This window comes from Colius striatus, chromosome 24 (genome assembly GCF_028858725.1).
Source record: "Colius striatus isolate bColStr4 chromosome 24, bColStr4.1.hap1, whole genome shotgun sequence".
NCBI lineage: Eukaryota > Metazoa > Chordata > Aves > Coliiformes > Coliidae > Colius > Colius striatus.
The window spans coordinates 2,720,952-2,740,447 of NC_084782.1; the positions used below are offsets into that span (position 1 = coordinate 2,720,952).

The 19,496-nt window shown below is 58.2% G+C and overlaps 3 protein-coding genes across 4 annotated transcripts; 1 reads left to right on the forward strand and 2 right to left on the reverse strand.

Moving 5' to 3' along the window:
* Positions 1–402: 402 nt before the first annotated feature.
* On the reverse strand, positions 403–7,434 carry CNKSR1 (connector enhancer of kinase suppressor of Ras 1). 2 transcript variants are annotated; one of them, XM_062014382.1, is made up of 21 exons: positions 7,383–7,434; positions 6,874–7,031; positions 6,103–6,293; positions 5,938–6,022; positions 5,678–5,719; positions 5,343–5,591; positions 5,194–5,253; positions 4,709–4,777; positions 4,225–4,344; positions 3,998–4,083; positions 3,366–3,502; positions 3,138–3,283; positions 2,861–2,891; positions 2,590–2,762; positions 2,434–2,507; positions 1,958–2,029; positions 1,800–1,873; positions 1,526–1,590; positions 1,334–1,448; positions 947–1,128; positions 403–861 (listed from the first exon to the last, which is right to left on the reverse strand). In XM_062014382.1, exons 1-21 carry the CDS (start codon positions 7,432–7,434, stop codon positions 661–663), a joined length of 2,382 nt encoding a protein of 793 aa, XP_061870366.1. In that variant the 3' UTR covers positions 403–660. The 2 variants fall into 2 exon arrangements, with proteins under 2 accessions (XP_061870366.1, XP_061870367.1); XM_062014383.1 differs by lacking the exon at positions 4,709–4,777.
* Positions 7,435–10,577: 3,143 nt separating this feature from the next.
* On the reverse strand, positions 10,578–18,476 carry DNAJC8 (DnaJ heat shock protein family (Hsp40) member C8). Its single transcript, XM_062014523.1, has 9 exons — positions 18,362–18,476; positions 17,356–17,457; positions 16,011–16,067; positions 14,831–14,897; positions 14,116–14,210; positions 12,984–13,055; positions 12,348–12,439; positions 12,053–12,128; positions 10,578–11,342 (listed from the first exon to the last, which is right to left on the reverse strand). Exons 1-9 carry the CDS (start codon positions 18,431–18,433, stop codon positions 11,220–11,222), a joined length of 756 nt encoding a protein of 251 aa, XP_061870507.1. The 5' UTR covers positions 18,434–18,476; the 3' UTR covers positions 10,578–11,219.
* Positions 18,477–18,528: 52 nt separating this feature from the next.
* On the forward strand, positions 18,529–19,438 carry ATP5IF1 (ATP synthase inhibitory factor subunit 1). Its single transcript, XM_062014524.1, has 3 exons — positions 18,529–18,853; positions 18,932–19,044; positions 19,158–19,438. The coding sequence occupies exons 1-3, from the start codon at positions 18,758–18,760 to the stop codon at positions 19,294–19,296; spliced, it is 348 nt and encodes a 115-aa protein (XP_061870508.1). The 5' UTR covers positions 18,529–18,757; the 3' UTR covers positions 19,297–19,438.
* The last annotated feature ends 58 nt before the right edge of the window (positions 19,439–19,496 follow it).

Below are 19,496 nucleotides of genomic sequence, written 5' to 3' on the forward strand. Positions count from 1 at the left end.
GCTGCGGGGCAGCCCCTGCCCCTCGCTCATTGGCTCCCCGCAACGCTGGTCCCCGCCCCCAGCTTCGCGGAGGAACATTGGCCGCAGCTACGACCCGTAGGGCGGGGTTTGAGTACGCGGTGCCGGGCCTTGTCCCGCGTGTGCGCAGCGGCGTTCCCGGCCCCGCCCCGGGCTCGGCCCCGCCGCCGTCCTCGCACTGCCCCGCACGGGCTGCACCGTGGCCTAAGGGCCCGCAGGCCGCCAGGCTGAGGGGCAGCACCAGGAGACCCCCCCAGCTCATAGGTGGCTGCCGCCGTCCCCGCAGGAGGTGCCGCAGCCCTGGGGGATGGTGCTGGGGCCCGGGCCGAGGCCGCTGCCATCGCAGCGACACCGCAGAGCCAAAGCCACCGCAACCAGCCCGTCTCGACACGGCTTTATTGACAGCCAGGGCCGCTCCCGGCGCCGTTGCAAACAAGACAAAACGTCCTTGAGGAAAGCGGGAAGCGGGCCGGTCCCTGCAGCGTCCCGCCCCGGGACGGGGGATGGAGCAGAAGCCACTGATGCAGCACGTCCATGCTGGGGCCTGAGTCTCCAACAGTACCGTTGTACTCCCATCATCTGCTCCCGCAGCACCCTCAGGTTTATCGGCAGCGATTTCACGCTGCTGGTCCCGGTGGGGTGTCAGGGTTCGGCTGCTTCTCTGGGGGGGCTGCACTCAGCCCCGAGCTCCCCATCACTGTCCTGGCACTTGTGCTGTGCCCCCCACTCCTGCAGCTCCTGGTACAGCTCCTGGTGCTCTTCCTTCCACCTTGTGAACTTCTCCGAGGTGATGGTGGCCTCGCTGAGCAGCTGCTCCAGGGCCTGCAGCTCCACCAGCTTTGCCTGCAAGAGAAAGAGCAGGTTTTGGGGTGGCTGCCTGTGGGCTTTAGGGGGAGATGGGGGGTGTCAGGGGGCTGCAGGCTCTGACCTTGAGCGTGCTCTGCAGGGCCCGCACCACGTGCACCTTCTCGTTGATGTGGGGGTTCTTGTTGCGGCGGATGAAGGACTTGCGGCACTGCTCCTGCGTGAGGAACCGCTGCCGCCCCAGGAGGGACACCCCACCCTGCTTCAGGCACTGCATCAGGCTCTCCAGGTCCTCCCCAGCGGGGTCTGCACAAGGAGAGGGGGCACCATAGCAGGGGGGTAACCCCAAAACCCCACAGGGCTGCCTTGCCCCAAGAGCATCCTGAGGCACTCCATGGTTCATGCTCAGATACATCCCAGATCGAGTTACCCCCCAGCACACACACAAAAGGGAAGCTGGAACTGTGATTACAGGGTGCACACAAGGTGACAGCTGTCACCCAGCACCCACCTGCAGGTGAGCAGGGCCGGGGGCTGCCCTGGGGGCTGCTGGCCGTGCTGCTGGGCTCGCTGCCAGCTGCGAAGAGGTTGGCTTTCTCTGGGGTGTTCTGCAGCCTCTTCCTTGGCTGGGGAACAGAGATGGATGGGAGGTGAGAGGAGGATCCTCCATCCCCTCCCCAGGATGTCCCTTAGGGCCACTTACAAGGTCACATCCATGCCTGGGAGACTCATCATCAGGGTCCTCAGCCTCTGTCTCACTGTAGCAGTCTGGAGGAAGGGGGAGGATGGTGGGAGTGGAGGGAGTGGGAAGCCCTGGGCTGCCCCCTCTAGCCCTCCCCAGGGCTGAGCATCACCCAGGCCCCTCTCCTTTCCCCCAAATGATGGGCAAAGCTCCCAGCAGTCCCATGGAAGGGCCATGGCACCAGCCATGGCTCCTTGCAGGGTCCCCATCTCCCACCCCAGGAAGGGCCCGTTACCTTCCTCCCTGTCCGGGACTGGCTGGTGGGCCAGTGTGTACTTTGTTTTGGCTGTTACCAGGCGACTGACCCACCTGGGGAAGGAACAGACAGAGGGTTATGGGCAGCACAGGGCAGTGGGACTGGGCCCAGCTGTTACCAGCTGGCATGTTACTCACATGCTCAAATCAGCCAGTGTTTCTGCAGCAAAGACAAAAGGCTTGTACTTCTGATGGGAGAGCTGGAACACACTGGAGGAGAACAAACCTTTGCTGCTGGGGCTGTCAAGCCTCAGGGCCAGCAGCAGCCCTCATCCAGCCCTCCCTGTGCTGCAGCTCACCATCCTGACCCAGCCCCAGGCTTTTGACTTCTCCACACCATTGGATGCTCAGCCTTGTCCCAGGTAACACCAGTAATACTGTCCACATCTTGCCCAGAGCACGGGCTTCCACACTGCAAGATGGCCAGTCCTACTAGCCCCAGGTGGGATCCCACCAGCCCCATGGAGATCCTACGAATGTAACAGGGATCCCACCAGCCCCAAGAGGAACCACAGATGGTACCCAGCAGAACTCATTGTCATGTGCCTTTGGACTGGCATCTCCCCCTATCCACCACCAGCCAGGTCTGTGGTGAGACAGACCTTACTACTTACTACTTCTTCTTCTGCTCCCTCGTGCTCTCCAGGTCATAGGTGGCCACATTGATGAGTCCTACAGCTTTCTCATCCTGTGACGATGAAACAGCCATGTCACCAGCCACTTCAGCTGCCCCAGGTTGGGGGGTGACCACTCACATTGTCCCCACTCACATTGGGGTTGTGGTACCAGTAGAGTGTGTGGCCCTTCAGCACAAACCAGCACCTCTTCCACTTCTGGGCCATGAAGCCCACGTGGTCCTTCTTCTTCAGGAGCCAGCCATTGCAGTCCACCCGGCCCAGGTCCCGGCACGAGACCCGCCGGCGGCTCAGCCTGGTCGCCACTCCTGCCGGCCACAGCATGGGGTGGGGGGGCAAGATCAGGAAAGGGTGAGTGGGGGCAGCAGCTGGGAGAGCCCCCAGCACCAGCAGGGTCCCAACTCACCTTTCGGTCTGCGTCCCGTCTGGGGGCTGCCCTGGATGGGGAGACAGAGATAGGGGCTTAGGGAGGAAGTAGGGGGGGCAAGGGCAGTGCAGTGTTAGCTGAGCCCCCCTCAGCAGCACCCTCAGCCATTTAGGGACCCCCAATTTGCACCCCCCACAGCATCAAGCTCAGAGGAGAGCTCACTCCAGGAGGGAGCTCACATGGAACTTGAAGTCGCTCCCCCTGATGTCCCCCCATCTCCCCCCGAGGCTCAACACCCCAGTCCCACAGCTCTCACCTCCACAGGGAGCTGACCGGCTTCTGCACCTCCTGCCCCCACATCAGGGGCTGCCGTGGGGCTGAGCTCCGTGGCACAGGGTTGGGCAGCAGCGGGGGTGCCTGGCAGAGTGCCCCCTTCCCACGCTGCCTCCTCCTCTGCAGCACCTGCAAACAGCGAGTGAGGCTCCAGCTTCCCAACCCAGAGTGAAACAGCTCCGGCCCCAACAACCCCCTGCTCCCCTCCTACCGTGGCTGGGCAGCCCTGGCAGCTTCCCCACAGCCTCCCCAGGCGGCCTTGAGTCCCACTTGTCCTCTCCCTCCTCTTCGTCGGTGACGGGGTCTGGCACCGAGTCCGGCCCAGAGTCCAAGTCGGCGGCAGCAGCGCTGGGGGAAAAAGAGCTCCCTGAGCCCCAGGCGCCCTCGGCCGTCACAGGGCTCCTGCTCTGGGGCTCCGGCCGGGCCCACATGGGGTTCTCCCTGCCCGAGGAGGAGTGGGGCTGGAGGCAGCGTGGCAGTGGTGGCCCAGTGTCTGCTCCAGAGGCCTCCAGGCTCCCGGGCAGGTCGGAGCCCGGTGGCTGCTGCCCGCGCTGCCGCCGGCTCCACACGCGCCTTTCCATTCCGGGAGAGGAGAAGGGTCATGGCTAAATATAGTTTCAACTCCATTAAAACGTTACCAAGTGAATGAATTACAAATACAACCACTTTTTTTTTTCTCTCTCCCTTAAGACTATTGCCAGGCTCCTTGGCTGCTCACAGGCAGCTGCTGTGCTGCTGGCACCTCTCCCCACATGGGAGAGCAGGAAGGGGCCCTGGGAGCACCCACACAGCTCCGTGCCAGCCGGGCTGGGGGGTGTCAGGGGGGCAGAGGATGGGGCTCACCTGGAAGTCAGGGACACAGGGCTGCATGGGCACTCGCCGTTCCTGGTGCTGGAGGGACCTGCAGGGTCCAAAAAGGCTCCTGGGAGCTGTGGGTGGAGTGTCAGGGCCAGTCCACATTCCACCCTGGTTGCCCAGAGCTTTAAGGACCACCAACACGGTCAGGGGATGCCCAGCCCTGAGTGTTCCTGCCTGGTTCCCAGCACTGGGGCTGTACTGGGATCACTCACCTGCTGTCTGTGAGAGAGGGGTGAGCTGGGCAGGTCGAGAGGGATCTTCTTCAGCACCAGTGTCATCCCATTCTCCTTCTCCAGCAGCTTTTTCACCAGGTTGACACGGCTCCAACCCACCTGCACACGCCCCCGGGTGAGCCGTGGGACATGGCCTGGCCCCAGCCCCCTGTGCCCTCCCAGCCCCACGGCTCCCACATGCCTCAAACTCTCCCTGTCCCCCAAATCCTCCTCTGCAGCAACTTCCATGTCCCCTGACTGCCTCTGGCGCTGGCTCCTGTGTCCCTTAGACCTTTCCCAGCTGCAGCTCCTACATTCTGCAGATCAGAACCCCCTGTTACCCCAGATCCTCCCACCCACAACTCCTCCATCCCCCCAGATGCAGCCCCTGTGTCCCTCACAACCCTCTCAGCCCTCTGGCTCCCTGTCCACGCCTCCCCTGCTGAAACCAGGCCACCCTCCAGCCCTGTCTCCCCTGACTCACCACAACCTGCTCATTGACCTGCACGATCTCGTCCCCGGGCAGGATGCAGCCCCCATGGGCAGCCTGGGCCTGGGGCAGAGGCAGTGAGGAGCAGGTGCCCGGCACAGGGTGCTCAATGCCCCTCCCCACTAACCTGCACCCAGGAGCCCTCCCAGCTGAGGCCAACTGAGGGTTAACCATTAACCATTGGCCTGACCCTGCACAGCAGCAGCAGGAGGGCTGTGGGATTGGGGTGAGGAGGGGGCTCCCACTATGGCCTGGGCTGTGCTCACTTGTGACACAAGTTGCACGGTCTCAGCTGTGAGCAGCCACCCCGAGGTTCTGGGTTGGGGGATGGATTAGGGCTGTAAGAGGGGTGCAGGATTTGGCCAGATGGGTTGCAGATGGGATGTGTGGTATTCCCCACAGCAGGCAGGAACAGGGGGTGGCTGAGGGACAGAGTGGCATAGGGGGTGATGGACTGGGAGGGGCAGCCCCTTACTCACCTCTGAGGTGATGGCAGACACAAAGTGCAGGCAGGAGCCAGTGGAGGTGATCTCAAAGCCCTGGAGGGATGGGAAAGAGGTGTGAGTGGGGTGCAGGGGGTAGTGGGAGGTCCCAGGGGAGAGGAGGCACTGGGACAGTGAGAACTCACCAGAGGGGCAGTGGAGAGCGCTGGGGGGTTTCCCAGGGTTTCAGAGGACAGCTTCACAGTGTCAGGGGATGGTGGGGGGCTCCCCCATGGGCTGGGTGGGAGCATCGGGGTGTCAGGTGATGTTGGAGGGCTGCCCTGCAGGCTGGGGGCCAGCACCAGCTCCACACGCTCCAGCACAGCCCTGCGGTCCAGCAGCGCCGGGGGGCTGCAGGCCAGGATGCTCTCGCAGATGCCCTCAATGTGTTGGCACTGTGGGTGATGGTGGGGGGTGAGGGGGGGCCCTGGCAGCACTGGGGAATCCCCATATTTACCAGTTCCCCTCACCCAGCACTTACAATCCACAGGATCTGTCTGTCCCTCTCTGCTGCGAGGTGGCCCTGGGGGGCAAGAAGTGTGGCTGAGTGAGACAGGATGGCTCAAACCCCCTCCATCCCAGCCGGGGATGTACCCTCTCTATCACATCCCCCCTCACCCCAGCTCTCCCCCTGCTTCAGCAGGCAGAGCTCAGGCATAGAGGAGTGGGTGGCTGGCTCCCTGCCCCACACCATGCCCATCACTGTGGTCTTGGGGCAGCGCAGCCCCACTGGGCACCCACCGCCTGCAGCGTCTCTGCCAGCTGAGCACAGAGCAGGATGATGTCCCGGCTGGCCGAAAAGTCATTGAGGGTGGAAAAGAGGTACCTGGGGGGGTGGGAGAACAGAGAGCTCAGCCCCAGGTATGGGGGCACCCCACACCCACCATGCTCCCACCCACCCCGGACCTGTTGAGCCAGGAGAAGAGCCCCTTGGCAGCACCGACCAGGTCGACGACACGGGCCAGCAGAGCGAGGGAGGGTGGCCGGGGGGCAGCTCCCGCCGGCGGCCCCTCCAGCACCAGGCTCTGGGTGCCCTGCGCCAGCTCCCGCAGCCTCTCCGTCAGCGTTCGCAGGCTGGTGCTGGCCAGCCCCGCATCCTGGGGTGGGGAGATGGCTGCCAGGGGCTGGGATGGCAGCAGGGGTCTCCATCCCCACCTTCACCTGGTCCAGAGTGCCCCTAAATCCCCCCTCGACCCAGCCCAGGATGCCCCCATGTCCCCAACTTCAGAGTGCCCCTATGTCTTCCTTCTACCCTGTTCAGGGTTCCCCCACCTTCTCTCAGCGTAAGGTGCCCCCACATCCTTCCCCTCCATCCTGGGGTGCCCTCATGTCCCCCTTGCTCCAGCCAAAGATTTCCCCATGTCCCCCAACTCCATCCAGCCCAGGTTGTCTCCATGTCCCCAGCTTCACCCGAGACAGGATGCCCCCACATCCCCTCTTCTATCCAGCCCAAAGTACCCCCATATCCCCCCTCTACCCATCTCAGGGTACCCTCACCTTCACTCAGCCTAAGGTGCCCCCACATCATTCCCCTCCATCCCAGGGTTCCCCCATGTCTCTTCTCTCCACCCAAAGATTTCCCTGTGTCCCCCCCAGCTCCACCCAGCCTAGGGTGACCCCACCTCCCCTCCCACCACGGGACCCCCCCCAGCAGCACTCCTGGGTGCCGGCACTCACCAGGGCTCGGAGCTGCTCCACGGCCTCCAGCAGCAGCTCCTGGTGCCCCAAGGGCCGCACGCCCAGCGCCTCCAGCGTGGTGGCTGACAGCCGCAGCAGCTCGGGCCCTGACAGCCCCCAGGCCTCGAAGGGGTACCCCTGCACGGCCACGTCCAGCCCTGCCACAGCCCTCGTGATGGCCGGGCTCCAGCAATCCGGCACCCCCCAAATGTGTCCCCACCGGTGACCCCGGGAGTGGCTCCTGGCTGCTCTCTGCACAACGAGCTCACCCGGTCTCAGCCCAGACGGTGGGGATGGCCAGACCCCCCCCCTCAAACACCAGATCTCCCCACTAAACACCAGATCTCCCCCCCAAACACCAGACCCAGGCGGTGACCCCTGCAACAAGGACTGAGGACAGGAAAGAGCTGCCACCCCCCAGGTGCCTCCAACCCACCCCAGAACCCCCCCGGGGCCGGCAGCAGGGTGCCCCCTGGTTTGGGGGCAAGCATGGTGCGGGGAGGCCTCACCTCGGAGCCAGGCAGCCGCCCGTGCAGGGCCCCAGGCGCCCACGGCCTCCATGGCGGCCAGGCCGGAACCTGCGGCTTCGGGAGCGGCCGCTCACCTGCGCCGGGCCGGGCGGCCCCATTGGCGCTGCCGGGTGCCGCTCACAGCACGGCCCCACGGGGCGAGGCCCCACGGACGCGCCCCACTGAGTCACAGCCTGGCAGCCGAAACTCCCCCGGGGATCCAGCACCCGCCCAGGGGATCCCCCAGCCTCAGTTCCCCCTCAGCTGGGACAGGTGTGACCTTCCCCCCGCTTCAAGCACTGCACAAGGCGGGGGCTGAGTCCTGACGGAACTCATGGCACTAATGGGTATCCCCCAGCAGCCAGGTTTGGCCCCACAGACCCCCAGGAGAGTTTCAGGGGAGCCTCCCTCAGCGCCCTCCTCCTCCCAGGGATTTTTGGGGGGTCACCCCCTCAGGCACATTCCCATCCCTTCCTTCACAAGTGGGGAAACTGAGGCAGGGGGTAACTCCGGCGCAGGCCCGCGGAGGGCCCGCGTGTGCTGAGCCAGATTCTCCTGCCTCCCCCGGTCTGTCTGGGCTGACGTGGTGCCCCGGCAGCGCCTGGCGCCCGTCTCCCCCCGCCCCACGTGTCCGCTCCGGGGAGCAGCGGGCGCTGATCGCGCCTGACAGCCGCTCGGCGCTGCCGCCTGCGCCGCCCTTTCCGAGGGGCCCGCGGGGCTGCAGCCGGGTGACACACTCAGAGCCCCTCGCCGTGGTCAGGGTGGGGGTCCTGGGGTTTGAGGTAAGGGGGGGCAGCCCCTCTCTGCTGCTGCTGACCTGTGAGGCCTGATCCTGCTGCTCCCCGCTGAACCATGGTCATCCGCCCCAGACGCTTAACCCCGGGGTACTTCCGTCTGCTCCAGGTAAGGGGCGAGGGGAGGGGGGAGCCTGCAGCACCCTGAAAAGCACCCTTGGATATACTGGGGGGACCACAAAGCGGTCCTCATTGCCCCTAACTCGCAGCTGGGCGTGATGAGGGTGTTGGGGGGACAGCTGTGAGTCCCCCATCCCTGTCCCCAGGGGACTGAGGTCTCACGGCACTCCTCTCTCCTCTGCTCTCTCCCCCCACAGATGCAGCTGGTGCTGGGGCGGGGGGCTGAGCCGGGAGGGCGGCTGCTGACCCCACTGGCCTTGCTGCTGGCAGCTGCTGGGCTCTGCCTCTCCTTCTACAGCGTCCGGAGGATGGCCAGCACCACCAAAGCTCCCCCGGAGCAGTGAGGAGGGGGCTGGGGGGCGCAGGGATGGTTCCCAGGGGAGTGCCAGATCCCCCTCTGCCCGCTGGCCCCTGCCTGAGCAGAGCCGCCGCCTGCAGCAACTTTCTGGCTGATCTGCACCATGTCCAGCCCTTCCCTTCACACCTGGGTGGTGGGATGCCCCAGGGGTGGGGCACATGTACCTCTGTCCCCTGCTCTGTCCCTGCTTTTGGGAGCCATTTCATCGATCAGGATGGAGAAGAGAGAAGCCACTCCCTGGCCCCAGAGCTGCCAGCCGAGCCCCTGACTGAGCTACTGCGAGACACCAGCCACAGGAACGGAGCCCGGGTGGTGGAGCAGGGTGCCGCAGCCATCCCCATCTCCTCCCCAGGCAGAGAGGCCCGAGGGGCCCCTCACATCCCGCTGGCAGCCACGCAACCCTCCGTGTCCCCGCGTGCCACAGCCAGCCTGGCCCTGCAGAAAGGAGGTCAGCACCCAGCACCGTTAGGTAACGCAGCAGGGAGGGGGGAGATGGGGACACTCAGTTGGTGACATGGCCTCTGGCACGTGCAGCCTGCTGGGATGGGGTCTGCAACCTTCCCACCCCACTCACACCGTCCGAACCGAGAGGTACTAATCCAGGGAGGCTGTATGGAAATAAACCCCTTCCTGCTGAGCACAGCTGTGTCATCATTCTGCCTCTCTATTCCAGAGTCCTGTTCCTGGCTTGGCAGGAGGACTGAACCTCCAGCCTGAGGGTTTGGGGCCTGGGCTGCACTGGGGAGACCCACGCCGCAGGAATCAGCAGCAGAGGGTGGTGGCATCGTCACACAACATCCCCTGAGAGCCAGGCAGGGGGAGGCAGGGGCACTCGTGGGATGGCGGCAGCATCAGGCTGCTGGACATGAAGCAGGGACGGTGATCACACCATACACACAGCCCCAGCCCTCCAGGAAGATGAAATCACTTGCAGGCATTGGGGTTTAGGGGACAGGAGACAAGTGTTCCTGCCCGGGGGACACCAGCAGTCCCCTCTCCAAGTCTCAATGGGCAGGGCCAGCACCAGAGCGAGCTGCTTGCTACAGACCAAGTGCTTGATGAGGAGTTCTCTGAAGCACCTATTGCCCCCTACAAAACAGCCTCATATCTGCTATGAGTAGGCTGGGAAACCCCTGCCAGGAGGGCCCAGTGAAGGAGCTTTACTCCCCTGCCAGGGCAGGAGCACTGGGATGGGGCCACTCCTTTGGGCTGGCACAGACACCGCAATATTTCCCTTGGCATGATGGGGAAGAGCATAACACTGAGAGGCATCTGCAGCCCCAGGTGTGGCTGCTGCCCTCCAGCCAGGGCCTGGCTCACCCTGAGATCTCCCAGCACCGCCAGGCAGGTGATTGACATGTTTTAACGGGTGGCGCACCAGGCTCAGTCTCTGACCCAAGGAGAGAGGTCTAAAACCGCTCTAAAAGCAAACAGACGAGTGTACGGTCATGCCAGTGCTTAGGAAAGAAGTGGCTCACCTCTTCTCTGAGGACTGGATAAGCTTTCAAGGTCTCTTCCAACCCATAAGATGATGTGATTCTGTGAGCCTGCCAGCCTGTTTGAACTCGTATCATTTTCCAGCTTGAACGTTTACTGAGCTGAGAATCTCTGTTGTGGTTTAAGCACAGCTGACAACCACCATACATTCCTCCCCCGAGAACTCTTGGGTTTGAGCTTATCCCACAGCCCTGAGAGGCTGTGGGCACCCCCAGGCAGTGTCAGGCAGAGCTGCCCTCCCACATGCCACAGTGCTGCCACTTACAGCTCCTGCACAACAGACGCAGGGTAGCAGCAGGACTCTCACCAGGGCTTGTGTTCATACAGAACAGCAGCAGCATTTCAGCAGCCACCACTCAACCTTCACCCTTGCAATTGTATCTTTGAATAATTCCAGGGGAAAAAACCAAACCCACAAACAGTAACTTGGGTAAAAATTTGTTTTTACATACAGATCATTGCAACTTAACTATTAATAAAGAGGAGTTATTGTTCCTTTGCAGGATGTGACCAGCTGGTCTGAGATTAACAGAAGTCTAAGAGAGAAAGTCTGAGAGCTGGGATTTTATTCTGGAAATCAGATCTTGGGGGAAGTGCCCTTCCAAGCAGCACCCAGCCCTGGGAGAGCTGCAGGATGTCACCCGTGGCACTGCCCAGCTCCCAGGGTCAGCTCGGGCCGTTCCGAAGCTGAGCTTGCCAAGACAGGTGATGCCTGGAAGGGTACAGATGCATTTCCAATGTTTTGTTCAGCTCTCCAGATAGAACTGGAAGTGGTGAAACAGCACAACCTCTGTGAAGTACGAAACAGCGAGTTACAGGGCAGCAGACAAACGGGACAGCGACAACGGTGGGGACCCTCCTGGCCAAGGGTTCTACACGCGGTGGGCTCCTGGCCGAGGTCACGCTGTGGCCTGGGCTCAGATGGACAGAGTACAAAAAATACTTTGACTGACCATTAATTGTACTGGAAACAAACAGTCTACTGGAAAGCAACTCTTACTCTAGGGGACAATGAGTCCTTAGAAGCAGGGAGGGGGCGCGGGGCTGCAGGAGGTGGCACTGCCAGGATCATTCACGCTGCTCCATTTTTACTTTGGGGGGTCTCAGGAAGGTCCTGTTTTTCTTTTCTTTCTTCCCCTTTGTGTTTGCCTGGAAATTTCTCCAGCTGTCCACACGGCCATCCCGACTTTCCTGGGAACAGAGAGGAAAAGAAGAGGTGAGGAATGCCAGAGCTAGAGCACAGGCAGACGTACCAGCCTGAAGAGACCAACAGCAACTTCCTGCCTCTGTACATGTTTTTCTTGAGGGTGGCCACATGCTGGCACAGGCTGCCCAGGGAGGCTGTGGAGCCTCCATCGTTGAGGACATTCCAAAGTTACTTGGATATGGTTCTGGGCACCTGTCTGGGGGTTGCCCTCCCTGGGCAGGGGGTTGGGGCAGAGGGACCCCCAGGGTCGAAGGGAAGCAACTGTCACTCAGGTCTCTGGTACTGGCAGGAAACATAGATCCTGCAAGTGCTGGCAACCAGACTAAAACCTGCTGACAGCCCACACTGGTGGCTGAAGAGCTGCCAGGTGAAGTTCTGCTGGTCCCCAGTGACCTGGGCTAAGCAGCAATTCACACTTCTGACTAGGGACAAGAAAGAACCGCTGGCAGAGATGAAAAATACTGCACCTTGTTTTACCAGATCTGTTTCTGGAAGGTGATACCGAAGCCCCATCGATGGGCACTTCTCCCCATCCAAGGACAAAACCCAGGCTTGTCCAGGATCTCTTATTAAGTGGCTACTCTGACTGTCTTACAGCACTTGCAGACAAAAAGTCTCTCTGCTGCCCAAGACACACCCTGCTGCATGGCCATGAACTGCTGAGGCCCATCCTCTGAGTTAAGCTGCTGATTACCTCAAAGTTCTTCTGCCATTCTCGCTCCCGTTTAGCCTTCTCTTGTGCCTCTATTTCCTCTTCCCTCTGACGCTTTCTGGAAGGGAAGACACAAGGAAGTTACAGACCCACAAGCATCTACTTTAAAGAAACATAGTCATCCCGTCAAAATGTCTTGGGAAGCTTTTCTGGCTTCTTATCAGAAGAGATAAACATGCACACCCAAGAGATCACAGCAAACAGGGCTTTATTTCAAATCTGGAAGAGCAGCCAGCAGAGAAGAGCCTGAACTGCACAAGCAGACCACCACTCTTACCTTTCATGCATTTCTTTTGCCTCTCTTTCTTTCCTCTTAATTTCCAGTTCAGCAAAGAGCTTCATTGTCTGTTTGTACACGGCTTGTTTGAACTGCAAAACACAAATCCAGTTTAAAGATAATGCCCATTAACATCATTTAAGAAGTCCACTCTACAGAAGAGTAAGTGGCACAAAGCAGAGAGGGAGCACATGCGTGGGCACAGGGCAAAGGAACTCCCAGGAAGCAACTGCTGGTAGCCTCAGATCAGCCTCATTTTCATCTGCAGCCACGATGCTGTGCCTGAACAGCATCGTTCATCTCAAGCTCTTGTATTCTTAAGTCTTTCAATGTGACATTTGACAAAAAAAAGGCAAACCAGTCCCTGGGTAGCAGCTTCCCAGAAGAACTGTTGTGAAAGTCCAGTATTGGCTTTCCAGTAGGAAAAAAAACAACAGTAAAATGAAACCAAACCTCACTACTAAAGAATGGCCCAACAGGCAGCACTTGGCAGGGACCTGTCAATCCGTTTCTCTCCAAGTGCAAGGATTTACCACACTCTAACAAGTCCAACAAACTCTTCTGACTGGTTTTGACAGTTCATTCCTCAAAATATATTTTGTACTCCCCAGCTCCTCCAAATGGTGTATGGCTTACAACTTCAGGATCATCCTCTTCCACAGCAGGAGGTTTGCCATCCTTCTTCAGCTGCTTCTTTTTTTCTTTCACCTAAAGATTAAGAAGAAGATTAAGAGCCCACAAGGTTTTATAAGGCTTAGATAACTCTACCCAAGCTGTCCTGCACTGCTGCTCCACTGTGCAGGAAAAACTCTGGGAGTCAGCAGGTTCTTGGTTTGGATTGATGCTTTATTTTAGACTAAAACCTCCCAGTCCCCAGGTCCAGATAAGCACACACAAGGTCATTATCCCATGAACTCTAACAATTAAAAACACTGTGCTAGGTACTGTTCATTCAAGGTAGTCCTTTTGGTGGGGGTCTTTGTTCTTTAAGATATATTCACATCCAATACACACCCTCCAAAGCAGCAGCAGTTTATTTTGCTTTGCAGTATTCAAAAGACCAACCACAACAAGCAGAACACAGAATCATAGAATGGTAGGGGTTGGAAGGGACCTTGTGAGATTATCTGGTCTAAAACTCCAGCAGAGGTGTTCCTTACCAGAGAGTATCTGAGCTGTCCCATATCACCTGCTTTCTCAAGTTTGTCATGTTTTAGTCTGCCCACATCACCCAACCAACTTCTTGGCTGATGTAATCCAAGCTCCTTTTCTTATCTTGGAGGTAATTTTCTCCCAGACCTTTCCAGTCTCCTGCTGTCATCCCGTTTTCTTCCACCTATATCCATCTGAACAGCATTGTTGGAGGTCTTCAAAATCCAATTGGACATGTTCCCGTGTGACCTGATCTAAGTAGGACTGCTTTGGCAGTGGGGTTTGATTAGATGATCTCTAAAGGTCCCTTCCAACCCCCACCATTCTCTAACTATATGACTGTTCATTCACAGACTTGAAAAATATATTTAGGTCAGGTCATGTGGTCTGACTCATTTATTTTGAGTACTGGACCTCACTCAACTCTCACTCAGCAGCCCTGGACACAGCCCAGCTGCTGGCACAAGGAGGAGCCAGTGCTCACCGGCACAGCTTCGCCTCAAGGTTTGCTCTGCTCACCTTTCAATGCCCAAGGCCAGTAGCAGTGCAGTGAAAAGCAATTAACCAATGGCTCATCCCCATTCCCCTACCCCAGATGTTCCAATGGAATACTTACAGTGTGCTCCACATACTCCTTTCCTGCCTGTATCACATCCAGAGCCCGCTTCTTCTGCTCCTGATCAAGCAGCAGCTTGTATGCTTTATCTACGGCTAAGGGAGAGCATCGAGGTGAGCAGCGCAGCAGCCACATTCACCGGGCACCCAAGGTCACTGCTGGCTCACCACATCAACTTTGCTTCCTGGAATCTGGGAGGTTTGGTTGCTTGGGTTATGTTTGGTGGCTGGGTTTCTTTTTAAATACATCTAGGTAAGTCATAGCACAATTAGCCAGGTTGGATTTGGGGTACAGTAATGACAGAAGCTGCCGAGCACCCTCTGGAGTTCACAGGGTGAAGGCATCGGTCCCACTAAGTGATTTCATTACAGGGACTGAGGGAAGCTTCAGGATGCCTCACCCCAATTCAAGGTGCATGCCCAACACCATCACACTGCTTCTGCCCTCTGTACTTGGAATAAAACCCAATGCACAGATTAAACAGCTTTTGTTGAGCAGTCTGGAAACCCTGTGCCTGTGGTTTCAAACCATCACTGTGACTAGAACCACCTTGAGAAACTTTCTGCTGAAATGCCTCCCCCTCACCTAAAGCACCTCCATAGCAATTCTTCTGTTCTCAGTGGGGCCTTCACCCCTAATAAATGTTTAAACCAGCTACAGAGAAGTAGCAGATAAGCCACTGTCATACACCAGCCCAGAAAAGTGAGAGTGTTACCTTCGAATGCCTTCTGGGCTCTGTCTGCATCATCTTGATTTTTGTCTGGATGCACCAATATTGACAACTGCAAGAGAAAGGATCTCACTATCAAGGTCATTGTAGAAGATGAAAGAGTGTTTCAGAGATCTTTCTGATATAAAGGAAATAGCCTCAGATAAAAAGAATTCCAGGGGACTTGATTGTTCCCATATGGACAAATCAGCTGATGAGATAAAGGAGTACACATTAGTCAAAGCTGATAAATGAAATACAGCCCTTGTAAAGAAGAAGCTGTCTGGGAAAGGCTATGGCTGGGGATGTGCAGAACAACCTGAACATCCTCAGCTGCAGTGCTTGGGGTGACAGAAACCCCTCAGCCAGCCCAGGTTTGCATCCTTGGTCTTAAGGTCTTCTTAAATAAAAACCTAGAGAGATCATCCTCATCCAAAGGTCACCTTTTACTCAACAACCTCTCCTAAGAAGTTCTCCAGGATCCTCAGAGCTGTTTGAATAACAGCCAGTTTAAAAGAGCAGGGCAATTTGCTCTTAGGGTCCTTTACTGAAAGCTAAGAAAGTTTCTTCCTGTACCTTCCACCCTGCAGAGACAGGACCTCGATCACTACTGGCTTCAGGGCAACCTTAAACGGGCTGGAAGGAGAGAACTCCTGCAAACTTTCCCCATGTGGCTGTTCTTTTTTTTCCCCCTCAGATCTCTTTGGTTTTGCTGTTGCTCTATGGACTCCCTGGTTTATTTGCATTTTTCCTAGTATAACACTCAAAACCAGTCAGAGTGCAGCAACTGAGACTGCATCAGTGCCAAAGAATGCAGAAAAGTTACTCCTGTGATGGCACTTTCCAGCTCACAGGAGAAAATATTTGCCCCTGTGCCTGAGCAGCAGCATGCTGCTGATGGAATCTGTTATGTGCTACAGCCAATGGCTTTTTCCTTCTGGTGGCTGCTCCACATCATCTATCAGTGTGAAACAGCCCCATCACACTCCCAGGCAAAGCAGAGTGCCACGCACAGCCAGGGACATCTACGCTGCTCTCCTCTCATGGATACAAACTGTTGAATGCTTTTCTTCCCCAAATAGCACTCCTCTACCCAGACACAGCTTTACCATCATCTTCCTTGCTCCCAAGCACAGCTACACATTTTCTACAGAGCTTCTAGTTTCTTTCCAGAGGCTTCACATACCTGCCGGAATCTTTTCTTTATCTCTTCATCTGTGGCTTCAGGGTCCATCTGCAGCACCTGAAAGAGACCATGAGAGCAGAGTGAGTTTGATGGTACCCCCTTGTGTTTCCAGCTCTTGGCAGGAAGCTCTGAGCTCTTGGTTCAGGGGCACACAGACAGAGCACTTTCCCATGAGGGAGCTGCTCCAGGATGGGAATTTTCAACCCAAACATTTGAAGAGACATTCTGGTACATTCTGCTTCAGCAATTCCTCCTGCCTGTGTCAGTGTCCTTTCCACACTCAAGTCTCATGCAGACAGATGACATCTCTAAGCAGCCACAACTGGTCTAAACATTCAACCAGCCCCGTGGCAATGCTTAGTGTGGCAGGAATGGAAGGATGTGGTGGCTTTGGGACACTGTTGGATCATTTGTCATGGAGAACTCTGGGCAGAAAACACCCCACTTTGTAAGGATTTATTAATTTTCCACTTTGAAAGAAGACAGGAGAGTTTTACTGTTTGGTTCCCACGAACTGATCTTCAGGGATGCAGCAGAGTTCAGGAGCTCTTTAGTGCATTCATTTACTGGACATTAGTCCTAAGCACCCAGTGAAGCTACTCAGTGCAGACACAGGCTGGTCTGACACCAAGAATCTGTAAATAACACCCTCTCACAGCAAGTCCTGCCTAATTCACTCTTCAAGTCAAGTACCACAGTCCACACAGAACTGAGCACTGTCAAGATGAATCTGCTGACTGAGCTGGTGCCCTGCCCTGAGCTGGGACTGCAAAAAGCACCTGGGGTTTTACAAAGGCGGATGAAGGTGCTATCAGGAAGGAACACGTGGGAAAAGTCAGCTCCAGGTTAGTTTGTTGTCTTCCTTGGGCTTTCACAGTCAGTAAGATTTTATAACTGACTGGAATCCAAAAGGGATTATCCATTTTCCAGCACCTCCCCAAATGCTGCTCACCAGGGTGGGTAGTGAGGCCTTCTCTCCCTCCACGCACTACATGAGTTCAGCAGGATGAACACCCAAAATCAAACCCACAGCTGGCAAAACTGAAAGCTTAGGAGAGGATCAGGACAAGCACCACCCATAACTGTTCCCTTCTCATTCACAAAGTGCCTGGCATTAACCTACCACATCTTCCAGTGATGCTGCACAAGGGAAATGTCTCAAAAGAATATTATTTGCCCAAGTGAGCACAGGGATATCATCCTTCTGTCATCTGCAAACCTTCTGCACAGTAATGTACACCTGGAGAATTTCGTTAATGTTTGGTCTTGTGACTGAAATGTAGACCCAATAACTCTGGAAGTTGCTTTACTAAATCAGAAAGGAAGAGAAAATGCTTAAACTAACCTCAAAAGGGTTCAAGTTGAAATAGGAAGATCCAGGTCGGGTCAGCCGGTCAATTTGGTTTTTTGATGTCAGAACAGAGTCCCGTTTCTCAATCTGCTTTACCTGAAGAACAAGAGAAACCCACGTTAACTGACTATCACAAGGTACTTGCCTGTCTTCCTGTCCTATCACCACACCAGTCATCACCATCCTGTTCCGCAGTCCCCAATCCCCTGGCTCACCCCAAACTCGTGGCTATTTCACCCAAGCACAGTTTTTTAGCCTTTTCTAGAGCATGGCAATATTCTCAACATTACACTTTAATGATAAAAAACCCCAAACATTAATTTCTGCCTGTCTCTCCTATGGCTTACTCAACACCTGTGTTTTTTTCCTCTTGCTTTGCTCCTGCATCAGCACTTCCAACCTGATTCCTACTGAACTGTTGCTTCTAACCCATGGTTGGCAGGAGAACCCTTACACGACTCTGGTGCAAGTTCACAAATGCCCTTCGTCCTAACCACACGTTGAATTCAATTTACTTTTTGTACTGAGTCAATCCAGACCATTTCCATTTAATGTTCACCTTGATGTAAACACGGGAGCATCCACCGAACCGGCCCCTCCTTTCTGCGGGTAGGCTCAGGCAGCCCGCCCCCCCGGCCCCCGCACGCCAAAGCCAAGCACGGACGGTGGGGAGACCCTTCGTACCTCCCTGGGGACAGGGTCATGGCGGGGCCCGACGGCGGGGGACCCCGCTCAGAGCTCGCCGCGCCCGCGGCTTCATCCGAGGGAGCGGGATGAGCCCTCGGCCGTGCTGGGCCGCGCATGAACCCGCCGGTCCCTGCCGCTCGCCCCCTCCCGACCCCGCAGCGCGGGCACCCCCGGGGCCGCTGCGGCCCAGGCGCGGGGCCCGGCGGGTCCTCCTGAGGGCGGGAGGCCCGGGCCCGGCGCCGCGCGGCCCGGCAGGCCCCGGCGCGGGGAGGGAAGGGCGCGGGCGGCCCGCGGCGGGCGGGCGGGCGCGTACCTCGCTGTAGAAGGTGAGAAAGGCCGCCTCGGCGGCGCCCCCCGCCCCGGGCTCCCCCGCCGCCGCCGCCATCGCCCGCAACACGTGACGCTACGTGCCACCACGTGACGCCGGCGTTGAAGCCGGCAGGGCGGAAAGGCGCCCCCGGCACGTGACCACCGCCCCGCCCTCCCGCGGGCCTCGCCGCACGCACAGCCCCGGCCCGCCCCCCCCACATTGCGCTCCCGGGGGACTCCCGGGGAACTGCGGCGGGACGGGGACGGGCGCGGAAGCCCCGCGGGAGCCGGGCCCGCCTCCGCCGGGGCCGGAGCGGGAGGGGCGGCGGCGGTTGCGCATGCGCGCGCCGTGACGCGGCGGGCCGGGTGTCGTCCGCGCGGCGCCCAAGGGCAGGCGGCGATGGCGGCCGTGGCGGTGGCGGCGGCGCGGGGCGGGCTGCGCGGGGCCCTCGTGGCGCAGCAGCAGCGCTGGAGCTCGGGCTCGGGCGCCGACCAGGTGGGCGCGGGGGGCCGGGGGGGTGGGTTCTGTCCATAGGTTTGTCCCCTCCCTGCTCACCGCCGTCTCTCCCCGCAGCTGGGCGAGCTGGGCAAAGGGGCCGGGAAGGGAGGCGGCGGCGGCGGCGCTATCCGTGAGGCCGGGGGCGCCTTCGGGAAGAAGCAGGCGGCCGAGGAGGAGCGGTACTTCAGGTGAGCGGCGCGGGGAACCTCAGTCCTACCGGGAGCCGCCCCCGGGCCCGGGGCCTCGCCAGCACTGGTGGCCGAGCCCGCGGGTGCTGCAGCCTGTGCCGTGCTTCCTGCAGGGAGAAGGAGCGACAGCAGCTCGCGGCCCTGCGGAAACACCATGAGGAGGAGATAGATCACCACAAGAAAGAGATCGAGCGTCTGCAGAAAGAGATCGAGCGCCACAAGCATAAGATCAAGAAGCTTGAAGACGACTGAGCTGCTGCTGCTGCGCATGCATGGCCAATGCTGATTGCTGGGTAAAACACTATGGGTGTGGGGACGCTTTGGACAGTGTCATCCAAATTCATCCAACTATTCTGTGGCCTGCAACAATGTTAAATAAATTTCTTGGTCTCTCTTTTCTGTTCAGTAACTGTCTAATGAAAAAAAAAAGAAAACCAACCAAATCAAAACCA